General features: G+C 52.9%; 1 protein-coding gene across 4 annotated transcripts in view; it reads left to right on the top strand.

The window, feature by feature from the left end:
* LOC133118818 (metabotropic glutamate receptor 8-like) overlaps positions 1-22,588 on the top strand; it is a 110,945-nt gene extending 88,357 nt beyond the window's left edge. For all 4 annotated transcript variants that reach the window (XM_061229078.1, XM_061229077.1, XM_061229076.1 and 1 more), the window contains 5 exons: positions 3,454-3,654; positions 12,492-12,631; positions 14,737-15,672; positions 20,267-20,513; positions 22,263-22,588. In XM_061229078.1, coding sequence (XP_061085062.1) covers positions 3,454-3,654; positions 12,492-12,631; positions 14,737-15,672; positions 20,267-20,513; positions 22,263-22,312 — 1,574 coding nt within the window. In that variant the 3' untranslated portion in view covers positions 22,313-22,588. The remainder of the gene's footprint in view (positions 1-3,453; positions 3,655-12,491; positions 12,632-14,736; positions 15,673-20,266; positions 20,514-22,262) is intronic.
* The last annotated feature ends 1,278 nt before the right edge of the window (positions 22,589-23,866 follow it).

Below are 23,866 nucleotides of genomic sequence, written 5' to 3'. Positions count from 1 at the left end.
GCAGAGCGGCCCGTTAAAGCAGAGCGGTGTGTTAAAGCAGAGCGGCACATTAAAGCAGAGCGGCCCGTTAAAGCAGAGCGGTGTGTTAAAGCAGAGCGGCCCGTTAAAGCAGAGCGGTGTGTTAAAGCAGAGCGGCACATTAAAGCAGAGCGGTGTGTTAAAGCAGAGCGGCACATTAAAGCAGAGCAGCACATTATAGCAGAGCGGTGTGTTAAAGCAGAGCGGCCCGTTAAAGCAGAGTGGCCCGTTAAAGCAGAGGAGGTGTGTTAAAGCAGAGCGGTGTGTTAAAGCAGAGCGGTGTGTTAAAGCAGAGCGGCCCGTTAAAGCAGAGGAGGTGTGTTAAAGCAGAGCGGTGTGTTAAAGCAGAGCGGCACATTAAAGCAGAGCGGTGTGTTAAAGCAGAGCGGCCCGTTAAAGCAGAGCGGTGTGTTAAAGCAGAGCGGTGTGTTAAAGCAGAGCGGCACATTAAAGCAGAGCGGTGTGTTAAAGCAGAGCGGCCCGTTAAAGCAGAGCGGTGTGTTAAAGCAGAGCGGCCCGTTAAAGCAGAGCGGTGTGTTAAAGCAGAGCGGCCCGTTAAAGCAGAGCGGTGTGTTAAAGCAGAGCGGCACATTAAAGCAGAGCGGTGTGTTAAAGCAGAGCGGCACATTAAAGCAGAGCAGCACATTATAGCAGAGCGGTGTGTTAAAGCAGAGCGGCCCGTTAAAGCAGAGGAGGTGTGTTAAAGCAGAGCGGCACATTAAAGCAGAGCGGCCCGTTAAAGCAGAGCGGCACATTAAAGCAGAGCAGTGTGTTAAAGCAGAGCGGCACATTGAAGCAGAGCGGTGTGTTAAAGCAGAGCAGTGTGTTAAAGCAGAGCGGCACATTAAAGCAGAGCGGTGTGTTAAAGCAGAGCAGCACATTAAAGCAGAGCGGCCCGTTAAAGCAGAGCGGTGTGTTAAAGCAGAGCGGCCCGTTAAAGCAGAGCGGCACATTAAAGCAGAGCGGCACATTAAAGCAGAGCGGCCCGTTAAAGCAGAGCGGCCCGTTAAAGCAGAGTGGTGTGTTAAAGCAGAGCAGCACATTAAAGCAGAGCGGTGTGTTAAAGCAGAGCGGTGTGTTAAAGCAGAGCGGTGCGTTAAAGCAGAGCGGTGTGTTAAAGCAGAGCGGCACATTGAAGCAGAGCGGTGTGTTAAAGCAGAGCGGTGCGTTAAAGCAGAGCGGTGCGTTAAAGCAGAGCGGTGTGTTAAAGCAGAGCGGTGCGTTAAAGCAGAGCGGTGCGTTAAAGCAGAGTGGTGCGTTAAAGCAGAGCGGTGCATTAAAGCAGAGCGGTGTGTTAAAGCAGAGCGGCACATTAAAGCAGAGCAGCACATTAAAGCAGAGCAGCGCGTTAAAGCAGAGCGGTGAGTTAAAGCAGAGCGGCACATTAAAGCAGAGCAGCACATTAAAGCAGAGCGGCGCGTTAAAGCAGAGCGGTGAGTTAAAGCAGAGCGACACATCAAAGCAGAGCGGTGTGTTAAAGCAGAGCAGCAGCCGGCTGAAGCGTGAGGCAGCAGCGCTGGGACTGGACCGATGGCGGGATGCCCGGGTCAGACGGAGACCAGGTCTGTGGCGTTCGAGCCGCGCCCCGGCGGGGTCCTGTCCCATGAGCCTCTGCTCTGCTCATTAGTGAGCGATGATGGGGCCGCCAGGGCTCTGTTTCACAGCCCCAGACACCGTGAGACCCCACCGAATTGAATCCGCACAGTTCCTATTAATTCTCCCCTGACACGTTCATTGATTGAAGGCCCGTAGCACTTGTTAGCTCACCTTGCTACACCTTTGCTTGTGTGTTCCTGTGTTTGGCCCAGAGCAAATGTGCGAAAAACGGAATAGCTGAGAAAATAAAATTAAGGTTACCGTCGCCTGCCATGAGACGTCAAAAAGTTTGTCTGGGGAGGGGGGACCGAACCAGGAAATAATTCATCCTGTATCTCACTCTTTCTCTCTCCCCTCTCCCCCTCTCCCCCTGTCTCTCTTTCTGTTGCTTGCTTGCACGCACTCACACACACACACACACACACACACGCACACACACAGACACACACAGCCAAGTGTCGGTTGTAAAGGAACGGATTGGAAAAGATAACGCTCTAGTTTCTATGGCGACTGTTATTCAAGAGTCAATGTTTTTTTAAATATGCTGCTGTTCATTTTAAATAAAATGTTGTTTTTTTTTTTGTTTTTGTTTTTTTAAAACCCTCCTCCTATTTTCAATAAACACCATATTGCGGTTTATTTCTGCGAGAGGTAGCAGGATTGCATTAGTACGCGCTGTTATTTTAAATCGCGGTCTCTGTAATGATTTGTGTGTTTGTGATGCCGATGGGATCACTGCAGCCCATGGAGGCCGGTCTCTTTCACAGACCCGCTCCGGCGCTGATGTCTTTACGCTCATTACTGCCAGTGTTAATGTGTCTTCATCCTTCCTTCTCAGCCCTTTGAAGAGGGGGGTTTATGTGGAATGTTTTTTTTGTTTTTTTTCGGTTGAGAAGTCAGTGTTCTCGGATCCCGTCGAGTTCAGACGCGCGTTCAGGACGGTGAGCTATGTCTGCGGCAGACTAATGATGTTGAACGATTTTAAATGAACGTTTGCCCCCCAACGCCGTTTTAATACAAATGGTCGAAGAATGCTAGCGAGCTGATTTGCTGCTTACCTGGGATTGTTTTAAAAAGGTAAGCACAAATATAACCTTGATACATTTGTTCACCGCGGTAGAGATTGTGACATCAACACTGTAATGTTGAGTTAACCCTTTCAGTCCCAAGAGTGCCATATAGTGCTGTGTGTGTGTGTGCTGAAGTGTGTGTGTGTGTGTGCTGAGGTGTGTGTGTGTGTGTGTGTGTTGAGGTGTGTGTTTGTGCTGAAGTGTGTGTGTGTGTGTGTGTGTGTGCTGAAGTGTGTGTGTGTGTGTGTGTGTGTGAGAGTGTGTGTGTGTGTGTATGTGTGCTGAGGTGCATGTGAGTGTGTGCGTGCGCTGAGGTGTGTGTGTGTGTGTGTGTGTGTGTGCTGAGGTGTGTGTGTGTGTGTGTGTGTGTGTGTGTGCGTGCGTGCGCTGAGGTGTGTGTGTGTGTGTGTGTGTGTGCATGCGTGCGCTGAGGTGTGTGTGTGTGCATGTGTGTGTGTGTGTGTGAGAGTGTGTGTGTGTGAGAGTGTGTGTGTGTGTATTTGTGCTGAGGTGCATGTGAGTGTGTGCGTGCGCTGAGGTGTGTGTGTGTGCGTGCGTGCGCTGAGGTGTGTGTGTGTGTGTGTGTGTGTGTGTGTGTGCGTTGAGGTGTGTGTGTGCGTGCGTGTGTGCGCTGAGGTGTGTGTGTGTGTGTGTGTGTGTGTGTGTGTGTGTGTGCATGTGTGCGTGCGCTGAGGTGTGTGTGTGTGTGTGTGTGTGTGTGTGTGTGTGTGCGTGCATGTGCTGAGGTGTGTGTGCTCTCTCTCTGCAGGGCTGGAGAAGGTGGGCCGGGACTCCAGCTACGAGCAGGAGGGGAAGGTGCAGTTTGTGATGGACGCGGTGTACGCCATGGCCCACGCCCTGCACCGCATGCACCGGGACCTGTGTGGGGGCGTGCCCGGCCTCTGCGCCCGCATGAGCGGCATCGACGGCAAGGAGCTGCTCCGCTACATCCGCGCGGTCAGCTTCAACGGTGAGAGACCGCCGTGAGCACTGTCAATGCTGCGAGCGCCGTGAACGCTGTCAATGCTGCGAGCGCTGTGAACACTGTCAATGCTGCGAGCGCCGTGAACGCTGTCAATGCTGCGAGCGCTGTGAACACTGTCAATGCTGCGAGCCCTGTGAACACTGTCAATGCTGCGAGCGCTGTGAACACTGTCAATGCTGCGAGCCCTGTGAACACTGTCAATGCTGCGAGCCCTGTGAACACTGTCAATGCTGCGAGCGCTGTGAACACTGTCAATGCTGCGAGCCCTGTGAACACTGTCAATGCTGCGAGCGCTGTGAACACTGTCAATGCTGCGAGCGCTGTGAACACTGTCAATGCTGCGAGCGCTGTGAGCACTTTCAATGCTGTGAGTCCTGTGAACACTGTCAACGCTGCGAGCGCCGTGAGCACTTTCAATGCTGTGAGTCCTGTGAACACTGTCAATGCTGCGAGTATATATATGATGCAGCCTGTAGCCTAGTCACTAAGGTGCATGACTGGGACCCAGAAGATTGTTGGTTCAAGCCCTGGTGCAGCCACGTTAAGATCCACACAGCTGCTGGGCCCTTGAGCAAGGCCCTTAACCCTGCAGTGCTCCAGGGGGGATTGGCCCCCGCTTCGTCTAATCAACTATGTATCGCTTTGGATAAAAGTGTCGGCTAAGTAACGAATTATTCCTGCTGAACGGCCTGTAGTGTAGTGGTTAAGGTAAATGACTGGGACATGCAAGGTCGGTGGTTCTAATCCCGGGGTAGCCACAATAAGATCCGCACAGCCGTTGGGCCCTTGAGAAAGGCCCTTAACCCTGCATTGCTCCAGGGGAGGATTGTCTCCTGCTTAGTCTAATCAACTGTACGTCGCTCTGGATAAGAGCGTCTGCCAAATGCCAATAATGTAATGTAATGTAATGAACGTGCAGCTTCCTGTGTGAGAACTCAGAACTCAGAGTGTAATATGAGCGTGTATATTAGTGTGATATGAGAGTGTATATTAGTGTAATATGAGCGTGTATATTAGTGTGATATGAGCGTGTATATTAGTGTGATATGAGCGTGTATATTAGTGTGATATGGGCGTGTATATTAGTGTGATATGAGCGTGTATATTAGTGTGATATGAGCGTGTATATTAGTGTGATGTGAGCGTGTATATTAGTGTGATGTGAGCGTGTATATTAGTGTGATGTGAGTGTGTATATTAGTGTGATGTGAGCGTGTGTATTAGTGTGATATGAGCGTGTGATATGAGCGTGTATATTAGTGTGATATGAGCGTGTATATTAGTGTGATATGAGCGTGTATATTAGTGTGATATGAGCGTGTATATTAGTGTGATGTGAGCGTGTGTATTAGTGTGATGTGAGCGTGTATATTAGTGTGATATGAGCGTGTATATTAGTGTGATATGAGCGTGTGTATTAGTGTGATATGAGCGTGTATATTAGTGTGATATGAGCGTGTATATTAGTGTGATATGAGCGTGGATATTAGTGTGATATGAGCGTGTATATTAGTGTGATATGAGCGTGTGTATTAGTGTGATATGAGCGTGTATATTAGTGTGATATGAGCGTGTATATTAGTGTGATATGAGCGTGTATATTAGTGTGATGTGAGCGTGTATATTAGTGTGATGTGAGCGTGTATATTAGTGTGATATGAGCGTGTATATTAGTGTGATGTGAGCGTGTATATTAGTGTGATGTGAGCGTGTGTATTAGTGTGATATGAGCGTGTATATTAGTGTGATGTGAGCGTGTGTATTAGTGTGATATGAGCGTGTGTATTAGTGTGATATGAGCGTGTATATTAGTGTGATGTGAGTGTGTATATTAGTGTGATATGAGCGTGTATATTAGTGTGATGTGAGCGTGTATATTAGTGTGATATGAGCGTGTATATTAGTGTGATGTGAGCGTGTATATTAGTGTGATATGAGCGTGTATATTAGTGTGATATGAGCGTGTGTATTAGTGTGATGTGAGCGTGTATATTAGTGTAATTCATCATGCAGCATGACCCTGGGGTTGTGTAGTTTATCTGCTCTGACTGGGCCACTCTTATCAGGAGTCCCAGCAGACTACATCCTGCCAGGCTCCTGGGCCCCAGATCTCTGCAGCTGTGCGTTAAATGTTAAATGTGTGTGCGTTTGATGAATACGCGATGCTCCGGCTACTCTTACCTACGCGACACTCTGCTTGCTGACATAATTATGGTGGATCAAACCCAAACAATCCATCAATATGCCACGCTGGGGGAAAAAAAAAAACACATCTTGAAGTGGAATTGTTGCTCGTACAAGCGTAGTGGACAAAGTGCCGCAAAGCGATTGGCCGGATCGTCATTCCGCCCTCCAATGGCGAGGACCGAGATCCCGGCGTGTCCTTATTTGGGCGCGCGTTGCCGGTGTTGCCTGTGCCTCGGCAGTGTGTCTGAGAAGCTGCGGCTCACACAGGGGGCCGGGGGAACGACACTCAGAGAGGGATGTCAGTCTGCAAACAGAGCTGTTCCTCCGTCCGCCCCCTGTCTTCCTGCACGTGTGTCAGTGTCACCTAAAAGCCATTAACATTACATTACAGTTATTCAGCTGACGCTTTCATCCAACGCCACTTACAGTTGAGGCAACGCAGGGTTAAGGGCCTCGCTCAAGGGCCCAACAGCTGCACTGACCTTATTGTGGATTCGCTCGGGGCTTGAACCACCAACCGCCCGGGTCCCAGTCTTACTCTTTAGCCACGAGGCTACAGGCTGCCCCTAGAGTGGTCCCGTAGCACCGTGAAGAAACGCTGCGTGTTCTGGACACTCAGACAATGATGAGAGAAGGCATCTTAAGTGCTTTTACTTGTGCTAGTTACATCCTCCTAAAGACCCCCCGGGGAATCATGTTCTGACATCCATCCGGATGTTTCCCCTCCGTTAGCGGTGTGACGTGTTGTGTGGTAGATCTGAAACGAACAGCAGGTCACGCTTCAGTGAGCGGGGTTTTGGCAGGTGTGATTACTGGATATCGCTCACAGCGGACTGACCTGCCAGCAAGCACAGAGCACAGAGCACAGAGCACACACAGAGCACAGAGCACACACAGAGCAAGCACAGAGCACAGAGCACACACAGAGCACAGAGCACACACAGAGCACAGAGCACACACAGAGCACAGAGCACACACAGAGCACACACAGAGCACACACAGAGCACAGAGCACACACAGAGCACAGAGCACACACAGAGCACAGAGCACACACAGAGCACAGAGCACAGAGCACACACAGAGCACAGAGCACACACAGAGCACAGAGCACAGAGCACACACAGAGCACAGAGCACACACAGAGCACAGAGCACACACAGAGCACAGAGCACAGAGCACACACAGAGCACAGAGCCTGCCCTGCTCTCATTCTGAACACTCACCACACCTATGTGACCCCAACACCATCATGTGACCCCAACGTGCTGAAGCAACCAGCCCTGCTTTGAATCCCATTCGCCCAGTTAGGGTCAAACCGCCGTCATCAGGAGAGTGAACATCATCATGAATCATATCTGTGTTAAAACGTGTCTGTTGAGACGTGTCTGTGTTAAAACGTGTCTGTGTTGAGACGTGTCTGTGTTAAAACGTGTCTGTTAAAACCTGTCTGTGTCTGTGTTTGTACGTGGTTTTCACAGTCGGCGATTCCTCCCGACTGTGTTAATGGCCGTGTTTGTATCAGGAGTCAAACGTGTCAGTGTAATTATTAAAAAAGAGTTTTTCGGTGTTTGGCTTCATAATTACTGGCTGTTGCTTAGCAACAGCTGAAGCGGTTGAAGCATGGAGCCGCAGTCAAGCGGGGTGTGTGTGTGTGTGTGTCTGTGTGTGTGTGTGTGTGTGTGTGTGTGTGTGTGTGTGTGTGCGCGTGTGTGTGTGTGTGTGTGTGTGTGTGTGTGTGTGTGTGTGTGTGTGTGTGTGCGTGTGTCTGTGTGTGTGTGTCTGTGTGAGTGTGTGTGTGTGCGTGTGCGTTTGTCTGTGTGTGTGTGTGTGTGTGCGTGTGTGTGTGCGTGAGCAGACTGTTGTGTATCGTGTCTGTGCTGAGAGCAGGAATGGCTGGATTAAGCTGAAAGTGCTAGGGCATGTAGTGTGAAGTGCGCTCTGACAGTGCTAGGGCAGGCTGTGGGTGTGTAGTGTGTAGCTTGTAGCGCATAGCATGTAGCATGTAGCGCGTAGCGCGTAGCGAGCTCTGACAGTGCTAGGGCAGGCTGTGGGCGTGTAGCACGTAGGGTGTAGTGTGTAGCACGTAGCGTGTAGCACGTAGCGTGTAGCGTGTAGCGTGTCTGACAGCCGGCTCGTGTCCACGGACGCTGGCTTCCCTCCGCCGGGTCTCGCTCAGAACACTGCCGTCTGTCGCCGTTCTTTTTCCGTCCCGTGTTTGACGTGCCATCTGTCTCTGCCACGTCGGGCCTGGGCTCATGTCCAGGAGAGGATCGTCCAGAGAGGGACTCCGCCGTTTCTCCTCAGTCAGGGGCAGCCTGGAGGCAAGGGGCTCAGGTGCGTGGCTGGGACCCGGCAGGTTTGTGGTTCAAACCCCCGGTGTAGCCACGATACGATCCGCACAGCTGTCGGGCCCTAATTATGAATCCAATGGCAAAGGGTACAACTACGTACCTTCTGGCACCGCCCCAGTTTATATTCCTTTTTTTGGCAGTTTTCGTGCTTCTTTTCCTGAGTGTGCCGGTGTTCCACCATTAGAAACACAGGGTGGTGCAGTGGTGCAGTGGAAATACACCTCTATGTATGTGTGTGTGTGTGTGTGTGTGTGTGTGTGTGAGTGTGTGTGAGTGTGTGCGCACTTGTAATCCAAACCTCTGGGCACATTGGTATGTGGTATATAACGTATATAGTTGGATAAAGACTGTTCACATACTAAGCAATGTAAGAAAGTATACACAATAGTCTGTGTGAACTATTTTAATCTTTCCAAATTGTTGAACATATTGGATTTTCAGTCTCGTTGAGAGTATTTTCAGAATGAACTGTTTAAAAAAAGTTTTTTTTTTCAATTTCTGAAGTTTAAAGGGTCGCCTGGTTATTGCAGAGCGCTTTGAGGCTGAAAGCACACACTGTCCCTGCCTCCAAAATGTGTGCAATCAAGTCATTATGCTCTTAAGGGCACTGTGTACAAAACACATTTAATGAGATTTTAATTCGGCCAGATTTGGGCTTTTGGTTTAAAATATGGATGAATGCAGGATTGGCTGAATCGGCCTCCTTCCCTCCAGTTCTCTCTGTGGCCCTCTCCAGTGTTCCCCTTCGTTCAGTCTTTGACGTTAAATCCTCTCGCCTTTTTTTTGTTTTGTTTTGCCCATGAGTGCCATGCCGCGCATTAAAAATTAAAAACTTGCGATTTAACGGAATGGTTTCATGAAGTTAATGAAGCGGCCCTCTGTGGTCCAGCGCTGTTACCTAGGCAACAGGGAGCGTGTTGCCAGGCAGTGACATCACTGCGCCGTTACAGCATTACCATGGTAACATGGTGAGGGTGTTACCTGTGTGTTGGGCAGGTGCACAGCTGCACCACTCTGCTCCACATACACTCACACACACATACATACACACACACATACATACATACATACACACACATACACGCATACACACACACACACACGCACACACGCATACAGACACACATACACACACATATACACGCATACACACACATACACGCATACAGACACACATACACACACACACATACATACATACATACATACACACACACATACATACACACACATACACACACACACACGCACACAGACACACATACACACACTCACACACATACACGCATACACACACACACACACGCACACACACATGCATGCACACACACACACACACACACATACATACATACACACACATACACACACACACACGCACACAGACACACATACACACACTCACACACAGACATACATACACATACATACATACACACACATACAGACACACACTCACAGACACACATACACATACATTTACTCACATACACACACACACACACGCATACAGACACACTCACACGCATACACATACGCATACACACACATACACACACACATACGCATACACATACGCATACACACACATACACACACACATACATACCTACACACACACACACACATACACACACACACGCATACAGACACACTCACACACATACATACACACACATACACACGCATACACACACATACACACACACATACATACCTACACACACATACACACACACACACACGCATACAGACACACATACACACATACATACACACACAGACACACATACACATACACACACATTTACACACGCACACACACACACACACACTCTGGTCACCGCTGGCCACATTCAAAGCAGGCGAGCTGCTCAAGTCACACAACAAACCGATGCTGGAGCGCAGAGACGGTCTTTATGACAGCAGAGCTGCTGAGTGGCCCTGACGCAGGAGGTGTGATTGAGTTCACCGTGTGACGTTCATGTCAAGGCCTCTATTCTCTCAATCTTTTCATTTTCCCTCAGAGCTAAAAACCTCATGCCATGTAAAAAAGAAAAAGAAAAAAAAGGCCACATTATGAAATCACACTCTTTTGTCAGGGTGTATTGGATCAGCTGTAAAGGAAACAGATTTTTTTTTTTTTCATATTCAGGGAACGTCAAGCAGAGATTACTGGTTAATGTGCTAAATGAATTCAGCTCTTTAATGATGTGTGTTTGATGGTTCAGGTGTGTCACTGCCTCTCTTCTCAGCTGGAGGTTAGCGCTCACTGTTATATCACTTCAGTGTCATCCTTAAACGGTTTCTTCTGATGTTGCACATTTCTTTTTATTCTTATATCGCCTAAAATGCACTTGACCTTTTTTTACATTAACACAGTCATAGCACATGCCACCTGTTCCATTTTGTAACAACAAACATCAAAATCATAAAAGCTGGCTAAACAAGACAGCGAAGTCTGTCTAAATAGTCTAAATATAGTCTAAATATAGCATGAGCCAGCCCATAAGCAGTAATGGGCTTAAATATAGCCTCAATTATAAAAAACAGTTTTAAGTATTTCAGAGTTTTCGTGAGGACACCGTGTTTCTGGCAGCCGTGCTCACAGCTGTGTGTGTTCGCCACGCTCGGCACAAAGGAAGCTCAGGATCAGTGTTCAGGACCAGTGTTCAGGATCAGTGCTCAGGATCAGTGTTCAGGATCAGTGCTCAGGATCAGTGTTCAGTATCAGGGTTCAGGATCAGGGTTCAGGACCAGTGTTCAGGATCAGTGTTCAGGATCAGGGTTCAGTATCAGGGTTCAGGATCAGGGTTCAGGATCAGTGTTCAGGATCAGGGTTCAGGATCAGTGTTCAGGATCAGGGTTCAGTATCAGGGTTCAGTATCAGGGTTCAGGATCAGTGTTCAGGATCAGGGTTCAGGACCAGTGTTCAGGATCAGTGTTCAGGATCAGGGTTCAGTATCAGGGTTCAGGATCAGGGTTCAGTATCAGTGTTCAGGATCAGGGTTCAGGATCAGTGTTCAGTATCAGGGTTCAGTATCAGGGTTCAGGATCAGTGTTCAGTATCAGGGTTCAGGATCAGGGTTCAGGATCAGGGTTCAGTATCAGGGTTCAGGATCAGGGTTCAGGATCAGTGCTCAGTATCAGGGTTCAGTATCAGTGTTCAGGATCAGTGTTCAGGACCAGTGTTCAGGACCAGTGTTCAGGATCAGGGTTCAGGATCAGTGTTCAGTATCAGTGCTCAGTATCAGTGTTCCGGATCAGTGTTCAGTATCAGTGTTCAGGATCAGTGTTCAGTATCAGCGCTCAGGATCAGCGTTCAGGATCAGCGTCCAGGATCAGCGTTCAGGATCAGCGTTCAGGATCAGTGTTCAGTATGTGTCGCGGGTGCAGCTCGCTAGTGTGGTAAAGCGAAGGCTCGTCACAGGTTACCGTGGCAACACCCTGGTGACACTGCCCCACTAAATTCAGAGTAATATTGTTGCCCTCGGCTACGGGGGGGCCTTCACCCTCAGCTGACTGGGAATGCATCTGTCTTTGGGATCTTTGGGATCTTTGGGGCGAGGGTTCAAACACTCGGGCAGATCAAACCCGGGACCTATAGATCCTGTCTCCTGACCTCTGGAGGGCAGCGGGGGGTGGAGCCCTGGGGCCCCGGGGCCCTGTGGGGGCCGGCTCCTTCCCTGCGCTCTGGGGCGACTGTTCAAACGAGCAGAGACGGGGCCCCAGGCTCCTCCAGAGTGCTGCATCAGCGGGAATGAGCGTGACTGAAGCCCTGCTGCATTCTGAGGAGCAACAACTGCCCCCGTTACCCCAACAACAGCCCCTGTTACCCCAACAACAACCCCTGTTACCCCAACAACAACCCCTGTCACCCCAGCAACAGCCCCTGTTACCCCAGCAACAGCCCCTGTTACCCCAACAACAACCCCTGTCACCCCAGCAACAGCCCCTGTCACCCCAGCAACAGCCCCTGTCACCCCAGCAACAGCCCCTGTCACCCCAGCAACAGCCCCTGTTACCCCAACAACAGCCCCTGTTACCCCAACAACAAGCCCTGTTACCCCAACAACAACCCCTGTCACCCCAGCAACAGCCCCTGTTACCCCAGCAACAGCCCCTGTTACCCCAACAACAGCCCCTGTTACCCCAACAACAGCCCCTGTTACCCCAGCAACAGCCCCTGTTACCCCAGCAACAGCCCCTGTTACCCCACAACCCCAAACCATCCCGGCCACGCGGCACCTTGGTCACAACACCTCCGTGTTTCCTGTTTCACAGGAAGTGCCGGGACGCCCGTGGTGTTCAACGAGAACGGCGACGCCCCGGGCCGGTATGACATCTTCCAGTACCAGATCAGAAACGGGTCAGCACCGGAGTACAAGGCCATCGGCCGCTGGACCAACCAGCTGCACTTAAACGTGAGAGAAAGCGTGTGTGTTCATCACAAGTCCTGTGAGCGTGTGTCCCCACATAACAAGTCCTGTGTAAGCTTGTGTCTCCACAAACTTCTGTTGACCATGGCTGTACCTTCATTATGCGTTCACAACATGTCCTGCGTGTGAATTCGTTTTTTATGATATAATTTAGCGCTTTAATTTAAACGAATGACTTTGCCCTTTTCTGCTGGGGGATGTTTCTCATTGTCATGTTGCACACATGGTAATTTTGCGATTTTTCATTCCATAACAAATCCCACCCCCATTTAGAGACATCGTCAGCAATTACTGAATTAATACGCAACTGACTTCATCTGCCGACACAAAATGACATTATTTTCACCGCAGAGATGAATGCCCTGCAGAGTCGGGGAGAGAACAGTGCTAACGTATCTGTACTGTATACGAACGACCTTTGCATTTCAATGCCAACCTGACAGACGCAGGGAAAGTAGTCCCGCACGGTGCTATTCAACACAACGGCTCTAAATATTGAACACGCAGTGGAGTAGGTTCCACGAATGCTTGCCATGATAACGTCTCCTGTTTGGGTCCAACGCTGAGAGCCGAGGGAACCAGAACGCTAACGAGAACGTCCTCCATTTTGCAGGATCACGGAGCCTGTGTTCCTGTAAGCAGTGCCGCGTGTCGTTTCCCCGCTGCCGCCAAGCGCCTTTTCGGGGAGACGGGCTGTCTTTTACTGTTTGTTTCTCGGCGCCGCTGTTATTGCATTTTTAAATAATTCAAACCGCGCTGTCGCTTAACGGCGGAGAATAACGGAGAGTAATGTGACATCTGCATGACACCGTTTTACCCACACAACGGCGAAACCACGGCACTCCGCTGAAAAATGTTCACAAACAATTCAGACGAGGCTTAATCATCGATGCTCGTTTTCGTTTTTTTTGTTTTTGCATCTTTGCATACGTTCAAAAAGAAGAAGTTCCACACATTTTCCTTCATCGTTGACCAAAAGCCAAGCGCTAGCACTCTAAATAAATGTCATACACACATTGAATTTGCTTTGGAGAGAATGTGCAGAACTTCACATTGAATAGATTATCTTCCCTCCAGCATGTTTCCTTTTGCAGAGTTGTCATTCATGTACGTGTGTGTGTTGATAATAATGTGTGTGTGTGTGTGTGTGTGTGTGTGTAGGGGTCTGTGTTGATAATGTGTGTGTTGATAATAATGTGTGTGTGTATATATAATAATGTGTGTGTATGCGTGTGCGTGTGTGTGTGTATAATAATGTGTGTGTGTGTATAATAATGTGTGTATAATAATGTGTGTGTGTGTGTAATAATGTGTGTGTGTGTGTGTGTTATAATGTGTGTGTGTGTGTGTGTGTGTGTGTGAGTAATAATATGTGTGCGTGTGTGTGTGTGTGTGTGTGTGAGAGTAATAATGTGTGTGTGTGAGTAATAATATGTGTGTGTGTGTGTGTGAGTAATAATGTGTGTGTGTGTGGGTAATAATGTGTGTGTGTGTGTGTGTGTGTGTATAATATAATGTCTGTGTGTGTGTGTGTGTGTGTGTGTGTGTGTAATAATGTGTGTGTGTGTGTGTGTGTGTGTGTGTATATATAATAATGTGTGTGTGTGTAATAATGTGTGTGTGTGTGTGTGTGTATAATATAATGTGTGTGTGTGTGTGTGTGTATAATATAATGTGTGTGTGTGTGTGTGTATAATATAATGTGTGTGTGTGTGTGTGTATAATATAATGTGTGTGTGTGTGTATAATATAATGTGTGTGTGTGTGTATATATAATAATGTGTGTGTGTGTGTGTGTATAATATAATGTGTGTGTGTGTGTGTATATATAATAATGTGTGTGTGTGTATAATATAATGTGTGTGTGTGTGTGTGTGTGTGTGTGTATATAATAATGTGTGTGTGTGTGTGTGTGTGTATAATATAATGTGTGTGTGTGTGTGTGTGTATAATATAATGTGTGTGTGTGTGTGTGTGTGTGTAATAATGTGTGTGTGTGTGTGAGAGTAATAATGTGTGTGTGTGTAATAATGTGTGTGTGTGTGTGTGTGTAATAATGTGTGTGTGTATAATATAATGTGCACACACAGCTGAGGGCCATGCGCTGGGCGGGCGTGGGGCCCCGGGCCCCGGGCTCCGTGTGCAGCGTGCCGTGCGGACCGGGGGAGCGTAAGAAGCGGGTGAAGGGCGTGCCCTGCTGCTGGCACTGCGAGCGCTGCGAGGGCTACCACTACCAGGCGGGCGAGCAGAGCTGCGAGCTGTGCCCCTACGAGCAGCGGCCCTCGCCCAACCGCACCGGCTGCCAGCCCATCCCCATCGTCCGGCTGCAGTGGCACTCGCCCTGGGCCGCCCTGCCCGTCTTCCTCTCCGCGCTGGGCATCCTGGCCACCTCGGTGGCCGTGGCGGCGTTCGTGCGGCACAACGACACGCCCATCGTGCGCGCCTCGGGCCGCGAGCTGAGCTACGTGCTGCTGACGGGCATCTTCCTGTGCTACGCCGCCACCTTCCCCATGATCGCCGCCCCGGGCGTGGCCGTGTGCTCCCTCCGCCGCGTGCTCCTGGGCCTGGGCATGTGCTTCAGCTACGCCGCGCTCTTCACCAAGACCAACCGCATCCACCGCATCTTCCGGCAGGGCCAGCGCTCCGTGGCCGCGCCCCGCTTCATCAGCCCCGCCTCGCAGCTGGCCATCACCTCCAGCCTGATCTCCGTGCAGCTGCTGGGCGTGCTGGTGTGGTTCGCGCTGGACCCGCCCCACCCCGTGGTGGACTTCAGCGAGCAGCGGTCCCAGGACCCGGCCGCGGCGCGCGGCGTGCTCAAGTGCGACATCTCCGACCTGTCACTCATCTGCTCGCTGGGCTACAGCATCCTGCTGATGGTCACGTGCACCGTGTACGCCATCAAGACGCGCGGCGTGCCCGAGACCTTCAACGAGGCCAAGCCCATCGGCTTCACCATGTACACCACCTGCATCGTCTGGCTGGCCTTCATCCCCATCTTCTTCGGCACCGCGCAGTCCGCAGAGAGGGTGAGTCCGGCCTGAGAGGCCCCGACCCCACAGGGCCCCGACCCCACAGGGCCCAACCCCACAGGCCCCAACCCCACAGGCCCCGACCCCACAGGGCCCAACCCCACAGGGCCCGACCCCACAGGGCCCAACCCCACAGGGCCCAACCCCACAGGGCCCCGACCCCACAGGGCCCCGACCCCACAGGGCCCAACCCCGACCCCACAGGCCCCAACCCCACAGGCCCCGACCCCACAGGCCCCAACCCCACAGGCCCCGACCCCACAGGGCCCAACCCCACAGGGCCCGACCCCACAGGGCCCAACCCCACAGGGCCCAACCCCACAGGGCCCGACCCCACAGGGCCCCGACCCCACAGGGCCCAACCCCACAGGGCCCAACCCCACAGGGCCCGACCCCACAGGGCCCCGACCCCACAGGCCCCAACCCCACAGGCCCCGACCCCACAGGCCCCAACCCCACAGGCCCCAACCCCACAGGCCCCAACCCCACAGGCCCCGACCCCACAGGCCCCGACCCCACAGGCCCCAACCCCACAGGCCCCAACCCCACAGGCCCCAACCCCACAGGCCCCAACCCCACAGGCCCCGACCCCACAGGCCCCGACCCTACAGGCCCCGACCCCACAGGCCCCGACCCCACAGGCCCCGACCCCACAGGCCCCGACCCCACAGGCCCCAACCCCACAGGGCCCAACCCCACAGGCCCCGACCCCACAGGGCCCCGACCCCACAGGCCCCGACCCCACAGGCCCCGACCCCGACCCCACAGGGCCCAACCCCACAGGCCCAACCCCACAGGGCCCAACCCCACAGGCCCCGACCCCACAGGGCCCCGACCCCACAGGGCCCAACCCCACAGGCCCCAACCCCACAGGCCCCGACCCCACAGGCCCCGACCCCACAGGGCCCCGACCCCACAGGCCCCGACCCCACAGGCCCCGACCCCGACCCCACAGGGCCCAACCCCACAGGCCCCGACCCCGACCCCACAGGGCCCAACCCCACAGGCCCCGACCCCGACCCCACAGGGCCCAACCCCACAGGCCCCAACCCCACAGGCCCCGACCCTACAGGCCCCAACCCCACAGGCCCCGACCCTACAGGCCCCGACCCCACAGGCCCCGACCCCACAGGGCCCCGACCCCACAGGCCCCGACCCCGACCCCACAGGGCCCAACCCCACAGGCCCCGACCCCGACCCCACAGGGCCCAACCCCACAGGCCCCAACCCCACAGGCCCCGACCCCACAGGGCCCAACCCCACAGGGCCCAACCCCACAGGGCCCCGACCCCACAGGCCCCGACCCCACAGGGCCCCGACCCCACAGGCCCAACCCCACAGGCCCCGACCCCACAGGGCCCCGACCCCACAGGGCCCAACCCCAACCCCACAGGCCCCGACCCCACAGGGCCCCGACCCCACAGGGCCCAACCCCACAGGGCCCAACCCCACAGGGCCCAACCCCACAGGGCCCAACCCCACAGGGCCCAACCCCACAGGCCCCGACCCCACAGGCCCCAACCCCGACCCCACAGGGCCCGACCCCACAGGCCCCAACCCCACAGGCCCCGACCCAGGCTCTGTTTCTGAAGCTCGTTCTCTGGTCACGCTGAGAGACGGCTCTCTCTAGCACCACTGCAGGTGGCTCCAGTCTGGGTCATTCAGACCCGTTTTCAACGTAAAGTCAACGGTAAAAAAAAAATACAAAGTCATTTATTTTTTCCCTCACAGGAAAATGTATCTGCAATCGGTGTTTGTTCAGTTATGGTGCTATACGGTAAATAGAGTAATGCGTTTGGCGACAATATGTCACTATGACACGCGTGGTGGAGGAGCTGAATGCAGGGCATGGGGGTTTATTTGATTCATTCATTCATTGTCCTGAGTCCTAACCCAGCCCAGAGCTGCTCAGCTTCAGCAGACTACCATGGCAGGACAGGGCAGCTTTGTCTGTCCCCCACAGGCCCCGACCCTACAGGCCCCGACCCCACAGGCCCCGACCCCACAGGGCCCCGACCCCACAGGCCCCGACCCCGACCCCACAGGGCCCAACCCCACAGGCCCCAACCCCACAGGCCCCGACCCCACAGGGCCCAACCCCACAGGGCCCAACCCCACAGGGCCCCGACCCCACAGGCCCCGACCCCACAGGGCCCCGACCCCACAGGCCCAACCCCACAGGCCCCGACCCCACAGGGCCCCGACCCCACAGGCCCCAACCCCACAGGCCCCGACCCCACAGGGCCCCGACCCCACAGGGCCCAACCCCACAGGCCCCGACCCCACAGGGCCCCGACCCCACAGGCCCCAACCCCACAGGGCCCAACCCCACAGGCCCCGACCCCACAGGGCCCCGACCCCACAGGCCCCGACCCCGACCCCACAGGGCCCAACCCCACAGGCCCCAACCCCACAGGCCCCGACCCCACAGGGCCCAACCCCACAGGGCCCCGACCCCACAGGCCCCGACCCCACAGGGCCCCGACCCCACAGGCCCAACCCCACAGGCCCCGACCCCACAGGGCCCCGACCCCACAGGCCCCAACCCCACAGGCCCCGACCCCACAGGGCCCCGACCCCACAGGGCCCAACCCCACAGGCCCCGACCCCACAGGGCCCCGACCCCACAGGGCCCAACCCCACAGGGCCCAACCCCACAGGGCCCGACCCCACAGGGCCCCGACCCCACAGGCCCCGACCCCACAGGGCCCCGACCCCACAGGGCCCAACCCCAACCCCACAGGCCCCGACCCCACAGGGCCCCGACCCCACAGGGCCCAACCCCACAGGGCCCAACCCCACAGGGCCCAACCCCACAGGGCCCAACCCCACAGGGCCCAACCCCACAGGCCCCGACCCCACAGGCCCCAACCCCGACCCCACAGGGCCCGACCCCACAGGCCCCAACCCCACAGGCCCCGACCCAGGCTCTGTTTCTGAAGCTCGTTCTCTGGTCACGCTGAGAGACGGCTCTCTCTAGCACCACTGCAGGTGGCTCCAGTCTGGGTCATTCAGACCCGTTTTCAACGTAAAGTCAACGGTAAAAAAAAAATACAAAGTCATTTATTTTTTCCCTCACAGGAAAATGTATCTGCAATCGGTGTTTGTTCAGTTATGGTGCTATACGGTAAATAGAGTAATGCGTTTGGCGACAATATGTCACTATGACACGCGTGGTGGAGGAGCTGAATGCAGGGCATGGGGGTTTATTTGATTCATTCATTCATTGTCCTGAGTCCTAACCCAGCCCAGAGCTGCTCAGCTTCAGCAGACTACCATGGCAGGACAGGGCAGCTTTGTCTGTCACTTCCCAGGAGAAGTCTTGGTGCGGTGGCCACTTCTCAAAATCGGTAAGATAAAATATTTCAGGAGACAATTCTCTGTGACGTTTTTTTTTTTTTTTTTTGCTCATTGAAATCATTTTCTCTGCAGGGTAAAATTTTTCCACAAGTACATTTTTGAAAAAGTAAGGAAAAAGCGCAACACTGCTACTTTACAAGAGTCACCACTTTATTGGCAAGACGTGCTGACGTTTCGGCACTAGGCCTTCATCAGAGTTCCACAAGTAAATTTGCCATGAAAAATAAACGACCGTTCTGTGTTTCTGGTGATTGTGGTGGCGGAGATGTTTCCGTTTGGTCTTATTACTCAGGACAGCGGGATCGCTTTCAATGCGAAAGCACAATCTATAATTATCTCCCCTGGCTTCCTCACACTCAGATGCACCGGTCCTGAGCTTTGCTGAGCTGCTGTTTTTTTTGCTCGAGGTGGAGTATAATAATTACTGTTCGTCACATCTATCTGTATTTCAGCCTCCGGTGGTGCGGTACTTGGAGGCGTGTGATAGGACATAGCTTTCTCTGCTAGCTCGGGCCTGCTGGGTAAATTGAGTTAAATATCAGAGTTTGTTCTCCTGTAATTGGACTAAATGGTCAATGGACTGCGCTTATTGAGCGCTTTTCAGCCGAAGCCCTGACAGTCACACACCCACACTCTCACACGGCAGTGAACGGGCGGCCTGTAGCGTCGTGGCTGGGACACGCATGGTCGCTGGTTCGATCCCCGGTGCGGCCACATCAAGATCCGCACAGCAGTTGGGCCCTTGAGCAAGGCCCTTAACTCTGCACTGCTCCAGGGGAGGATCGTCTCCCGTTTGTCTCGTCAACTGCACAAATGTCAATAATGTAAATGTAATGTAATGAAAGGCTGCCGTAAAATGCACCAACCAGCTTGTCGGGAGCAGTTGGGGTTTAGGCGTCTTGCTGAGGGACACTTTGACAGAGGCAGAAGATCGAACCGGCAACCCCTCTCACTGCTGGTAACGGTCCAGTTTGTGGTTAATACGTGTTTTTACACTGAACCACTGAGCTGTATGCTCCTAACTGTTAGTATTATTATTGTGCCAAGGGAACGACCGAAGTGCGCCTTCGTCAGTTCGCCAAAACGTTGGCCTAATCGCGATCATTTCTTTCTTTGTTGCAATATTTTAAATATTTGCCCCCTGTTAAATGTAGGGTGTGCATCTTCCTTCTTTACCTGCAGTAACACTTCCGCTCGGGTGATTAATGTTTAATACCTGCTCCCCACACAGATGTACATCCAGACCACCACCCTGACGGTGTCGCTGAGCCTGAGTGCGTCGGTGTCCCTGGGCATGCTCTACATGCCCAAGGTGTACGTCATCCTGTTCCACCCGGAGCAGAACGTGCCCAAACGCAAGCGCAGCTTCAAGGCCATCGTCACGGCAGCCACCATGTCCGGAAAACTCGCGCACAAGGGCGGCGACCGCCCCAACGGGGAGGCCAAGACCGAGCTGTACGAGAGCATGGAGACCAACCGTGAGTGTCCCCCACGCTGCTATACCCCTATACACCCCCTATATACACCCCCTATACTCCTATACCCCTAATACACCCCCTATACACCCCTTATACACCCCTATACTCCTATACCCCTATACACCCCCTATATACACTACCTACACCCTCTATACTCATACACCCCCTATATACACCCCTTATACACCCCCTATATACACTACCTACACCCTCTATACTCATACACTCCTTATACACCCCCTATATACTCCCCTATATACACCCCCTATACTCCTATACCCCTAATACACCCCCTATATACATCCCTTACACACCCCTATATACACCTCCTACAATACCCACAATGCAACGCTGCTGTCTACTGCAGTCACTGATGTAGCTATTGTCCAGACCTGTTGTTAGCTGGGGACATGACCGTTTGAGAACAGTGTGGGCCCTCTTTGACATGTCAGCAGGAATCGAGTGGCCAGTCTATTGATTAAAACTCTCGCTTGAAGGATGGCGGAATACGTTACGATTCCCCGCTACTTGCTAAACCCCGACCAGGACTGCAGCACAAATAAATGTTCACAGTAATTACGCGAAATATCTTCTTTTTGTATCAAAATGCAGCTGCTTTCTTTCAGACATCAAAGCGCATTTTTATCTTTCAGCACTTGGGCTTTCAAAACTTTACTTTTCGGCCGATCTTAATTCACGTCCTCGTTATATTTCTGCTGACTTGTGCTCTCTTAGATTTCTTTTTTGTTTTTTTTTTGCTGCAACTGACTTGATTTTTTTTTTCTTCAAATGATAAAAGTCTGATATGTTTCCACCAATGTTTTTCCAAGTTGTGTTTTGCATTTATTGTGCAATAAATTTTCTCTATCGCCATGAATTTTAAAAGAAATTGTTGGGGTTAAAAGTTCATCCAAGATTAGACAGGAGGCAAGAGTTTATTTCTTTCAAAATACAACATTTGCCAGCAGGGACCGCAGATAGTGATGAAAAGTGGGGGAAAATGAAGCGTAAAAGAGAATATGCTGGTCTGCAGCTCTGTGGCCTTTAACCGCCGTGTAGTCTGAACATTCTGGATGCTCGCCTCGTCTCAAACATGACCTTCACTGAACCCCTAAAATAAAGCAGCTCACTTGAATTTTTAAAATGAAGAAACAACCTGTCAACTCATGACTTTGTCATCAAATTTCAAGGAAAACAAAAAAAAGATCATTTCGGGGGTTTTCTCTGCTGATAAATATAGTGGCGGGTCAAGGAGAGAAAGGGGTCTGGGGGGCTGGGCGGTGGGGGCTGGGCGGCGGGGGGGGGGTTCCAGGCGGTGAGGGGGGGTACCAGGTGGGGCGGGGGGACCAGGCGGTGAGGGCGGGTACCAGGTGGTGAGGGGGGGTACCAGGCGGTGAGGGGGGGTACCAGGCAGGGGGGGGGGGGTACCAGGCAGGGGGGGGGTACCAGGTGGTGAGGGGGGGTACCAGGCGGTGAGGGGGGGTACCAGGCGGTGAGGGGGGGTACCAGGCAGGGGGGGGGGGTACCAGGCAGGGGGGGGGGTACCAGGCGGTGAGGGGGGGTACCAGGCGGTGAGGGGGGGGGGGGGTACCAGGCAGGGGGGGGACCAGGCGGTGAGGGCGGGTACCAGGCGGTGAGGGCGGGTACCAAGCGGTGAGGGGGGGGTACCAGGCGGTGAGGGGGGGGTACCAGGCGGGGGGGGGGGGGACCAGGCTCTAACGTGCTCTAACGCGGCTCTCCTCTCTGCAGCCTCCTCAGCCAAGACGACGTACATCAGCTACAGCAATCACGCCAACTGAGGCGCGCTGGGAGAGAGGGCCACCAGGGGGCGCTGCATGAGCAACTTTTACCTTTCCGCGCCAGCGACCAACGCCCCACGACCAGCGGGCATCGCCAGCGACCAACGCCCCACGACCAGCGGGCATCGCCAACGGCCAACGCCCAACGGCAGAGAGGCCCGGTCAAGGGCAGCGCATCCCGCCCTGAGGCCGCTTCTCCCAGGCCACGGTTCCACAGGGAATCTTTTTTACACATCTAACAAACAACAACAATAAATAAAAAAAACTGAGTCCGGTAGCCGGTACGAGCTGGCAGACGTGAAACATTTGGAAGCTGGGGGGGGGGGGGGGATGGGTGGGTGTTGGGGGAGGGCAGAGTGTCAGAGAAAAAAAAAACAAAAAAAAACTGCAGAGTCAGCCATGTTTGTTGTTATTCTTCCTGTCAGTATTTTTGTGGTCGTGAAGATTTTTTCATTCCTGTCCCACCTTTGTCCAGCCTGCACAGCGAGACGAGCTCCTCTCTCGTGGGCCAGCTCTCTGGACCGTCTTCTCTGGATTGTGAATCTGTTATTGCAAGGGTTGACGCATGCTCATTTTTCTACAAATGATTTATTTATAATAAAGGAATGTTTTGAATTGAATGTTCAGCGTTGTGAGTTGCTCGGCTCCGGGATCGTTCAAATCGGTCGACCGCTGTCCTTCCTGCCAGGCGGAGGTTCCCGTTTGATGAGTGCCTTACGGAAGTCCGTGCCCGTTGGTTACTGAGCTGACCGCTTTTGTGGGAGACTTAGGAAGACCGGTATGAGACCGTTCGGTTTTTTCGTTTATTTAATTTTGACAATGAACTGTTGTTTTCCGCTAAAGGGCTAACAGCACTGTGTTTCTGACGGTTTGTGTATGTAATTAAGAGTGTGACAATGGGGCGACCTGTAGCGTAGGGTACATGACTGGGACACGCAAGGTCGGTGGTTCTAATCCCGGTGTAGCCACAATAAGATCCGCACCGCCGTTGGGCCCTTGAGCAAGGCCCTTAACCCCGCATTGCTCCAGGGGAGGATTGTCTCCTGCTTAGTCTAATCAACAGTAAGTCGCTCTGGATAAGAGCGTCTGCCAAATGCCATTAATGTAATGTAATGTAATGTAAACATCAGACAATAGAAAGATTACATCTTGGCTTCAATGTGAAGTACGGAGCAGTAGAGGACTTATTTCCACTCTGTCCGTGATATACGGGCAGGGAAGGTTTTTATTTTGGCAGGCCCAGCTCCATGTTCCTGTGAGGGCCTGCAGAAACCCACCGGCCCAGGGCAGCGGCAGGGACACTGCGCTGGAGGAGGAGGTGTTTTCTGGAGGTGACGGTGAGGCGGTGAGGCAGAGCAGAAGCCACGTGCAAGATCACAAGACACGGCTGTTTGTCCCAGGTTCACGGCCTGGATCTGATCTCCCCATCTACTGTGGCCGTTCTCCCGGTTAAGTGACGTAGATCAAATCCATCTCTCTTCGCTGCCGGTGAAACGTTTTCTGGAGCTAAATAGCCGTCACCCATCTACACCGGTGACGGTTGGGATAAGTTCC

This window comes from Conger conger, chromosome 19 (assembly GCF_963514075.1).
Source record: "Conger conger chromosome 19, fConCon1.1, whole genome shotgun sequence".
Lineage (NCBI taxonomy): Eukaryota > Metazoa > Chordata > Actinopteri > Anguilliformes > Congridae > Conger > Conger conger.
This window is presented reverse-complemented; position numbering and strand designations above follow the sequence as displayed.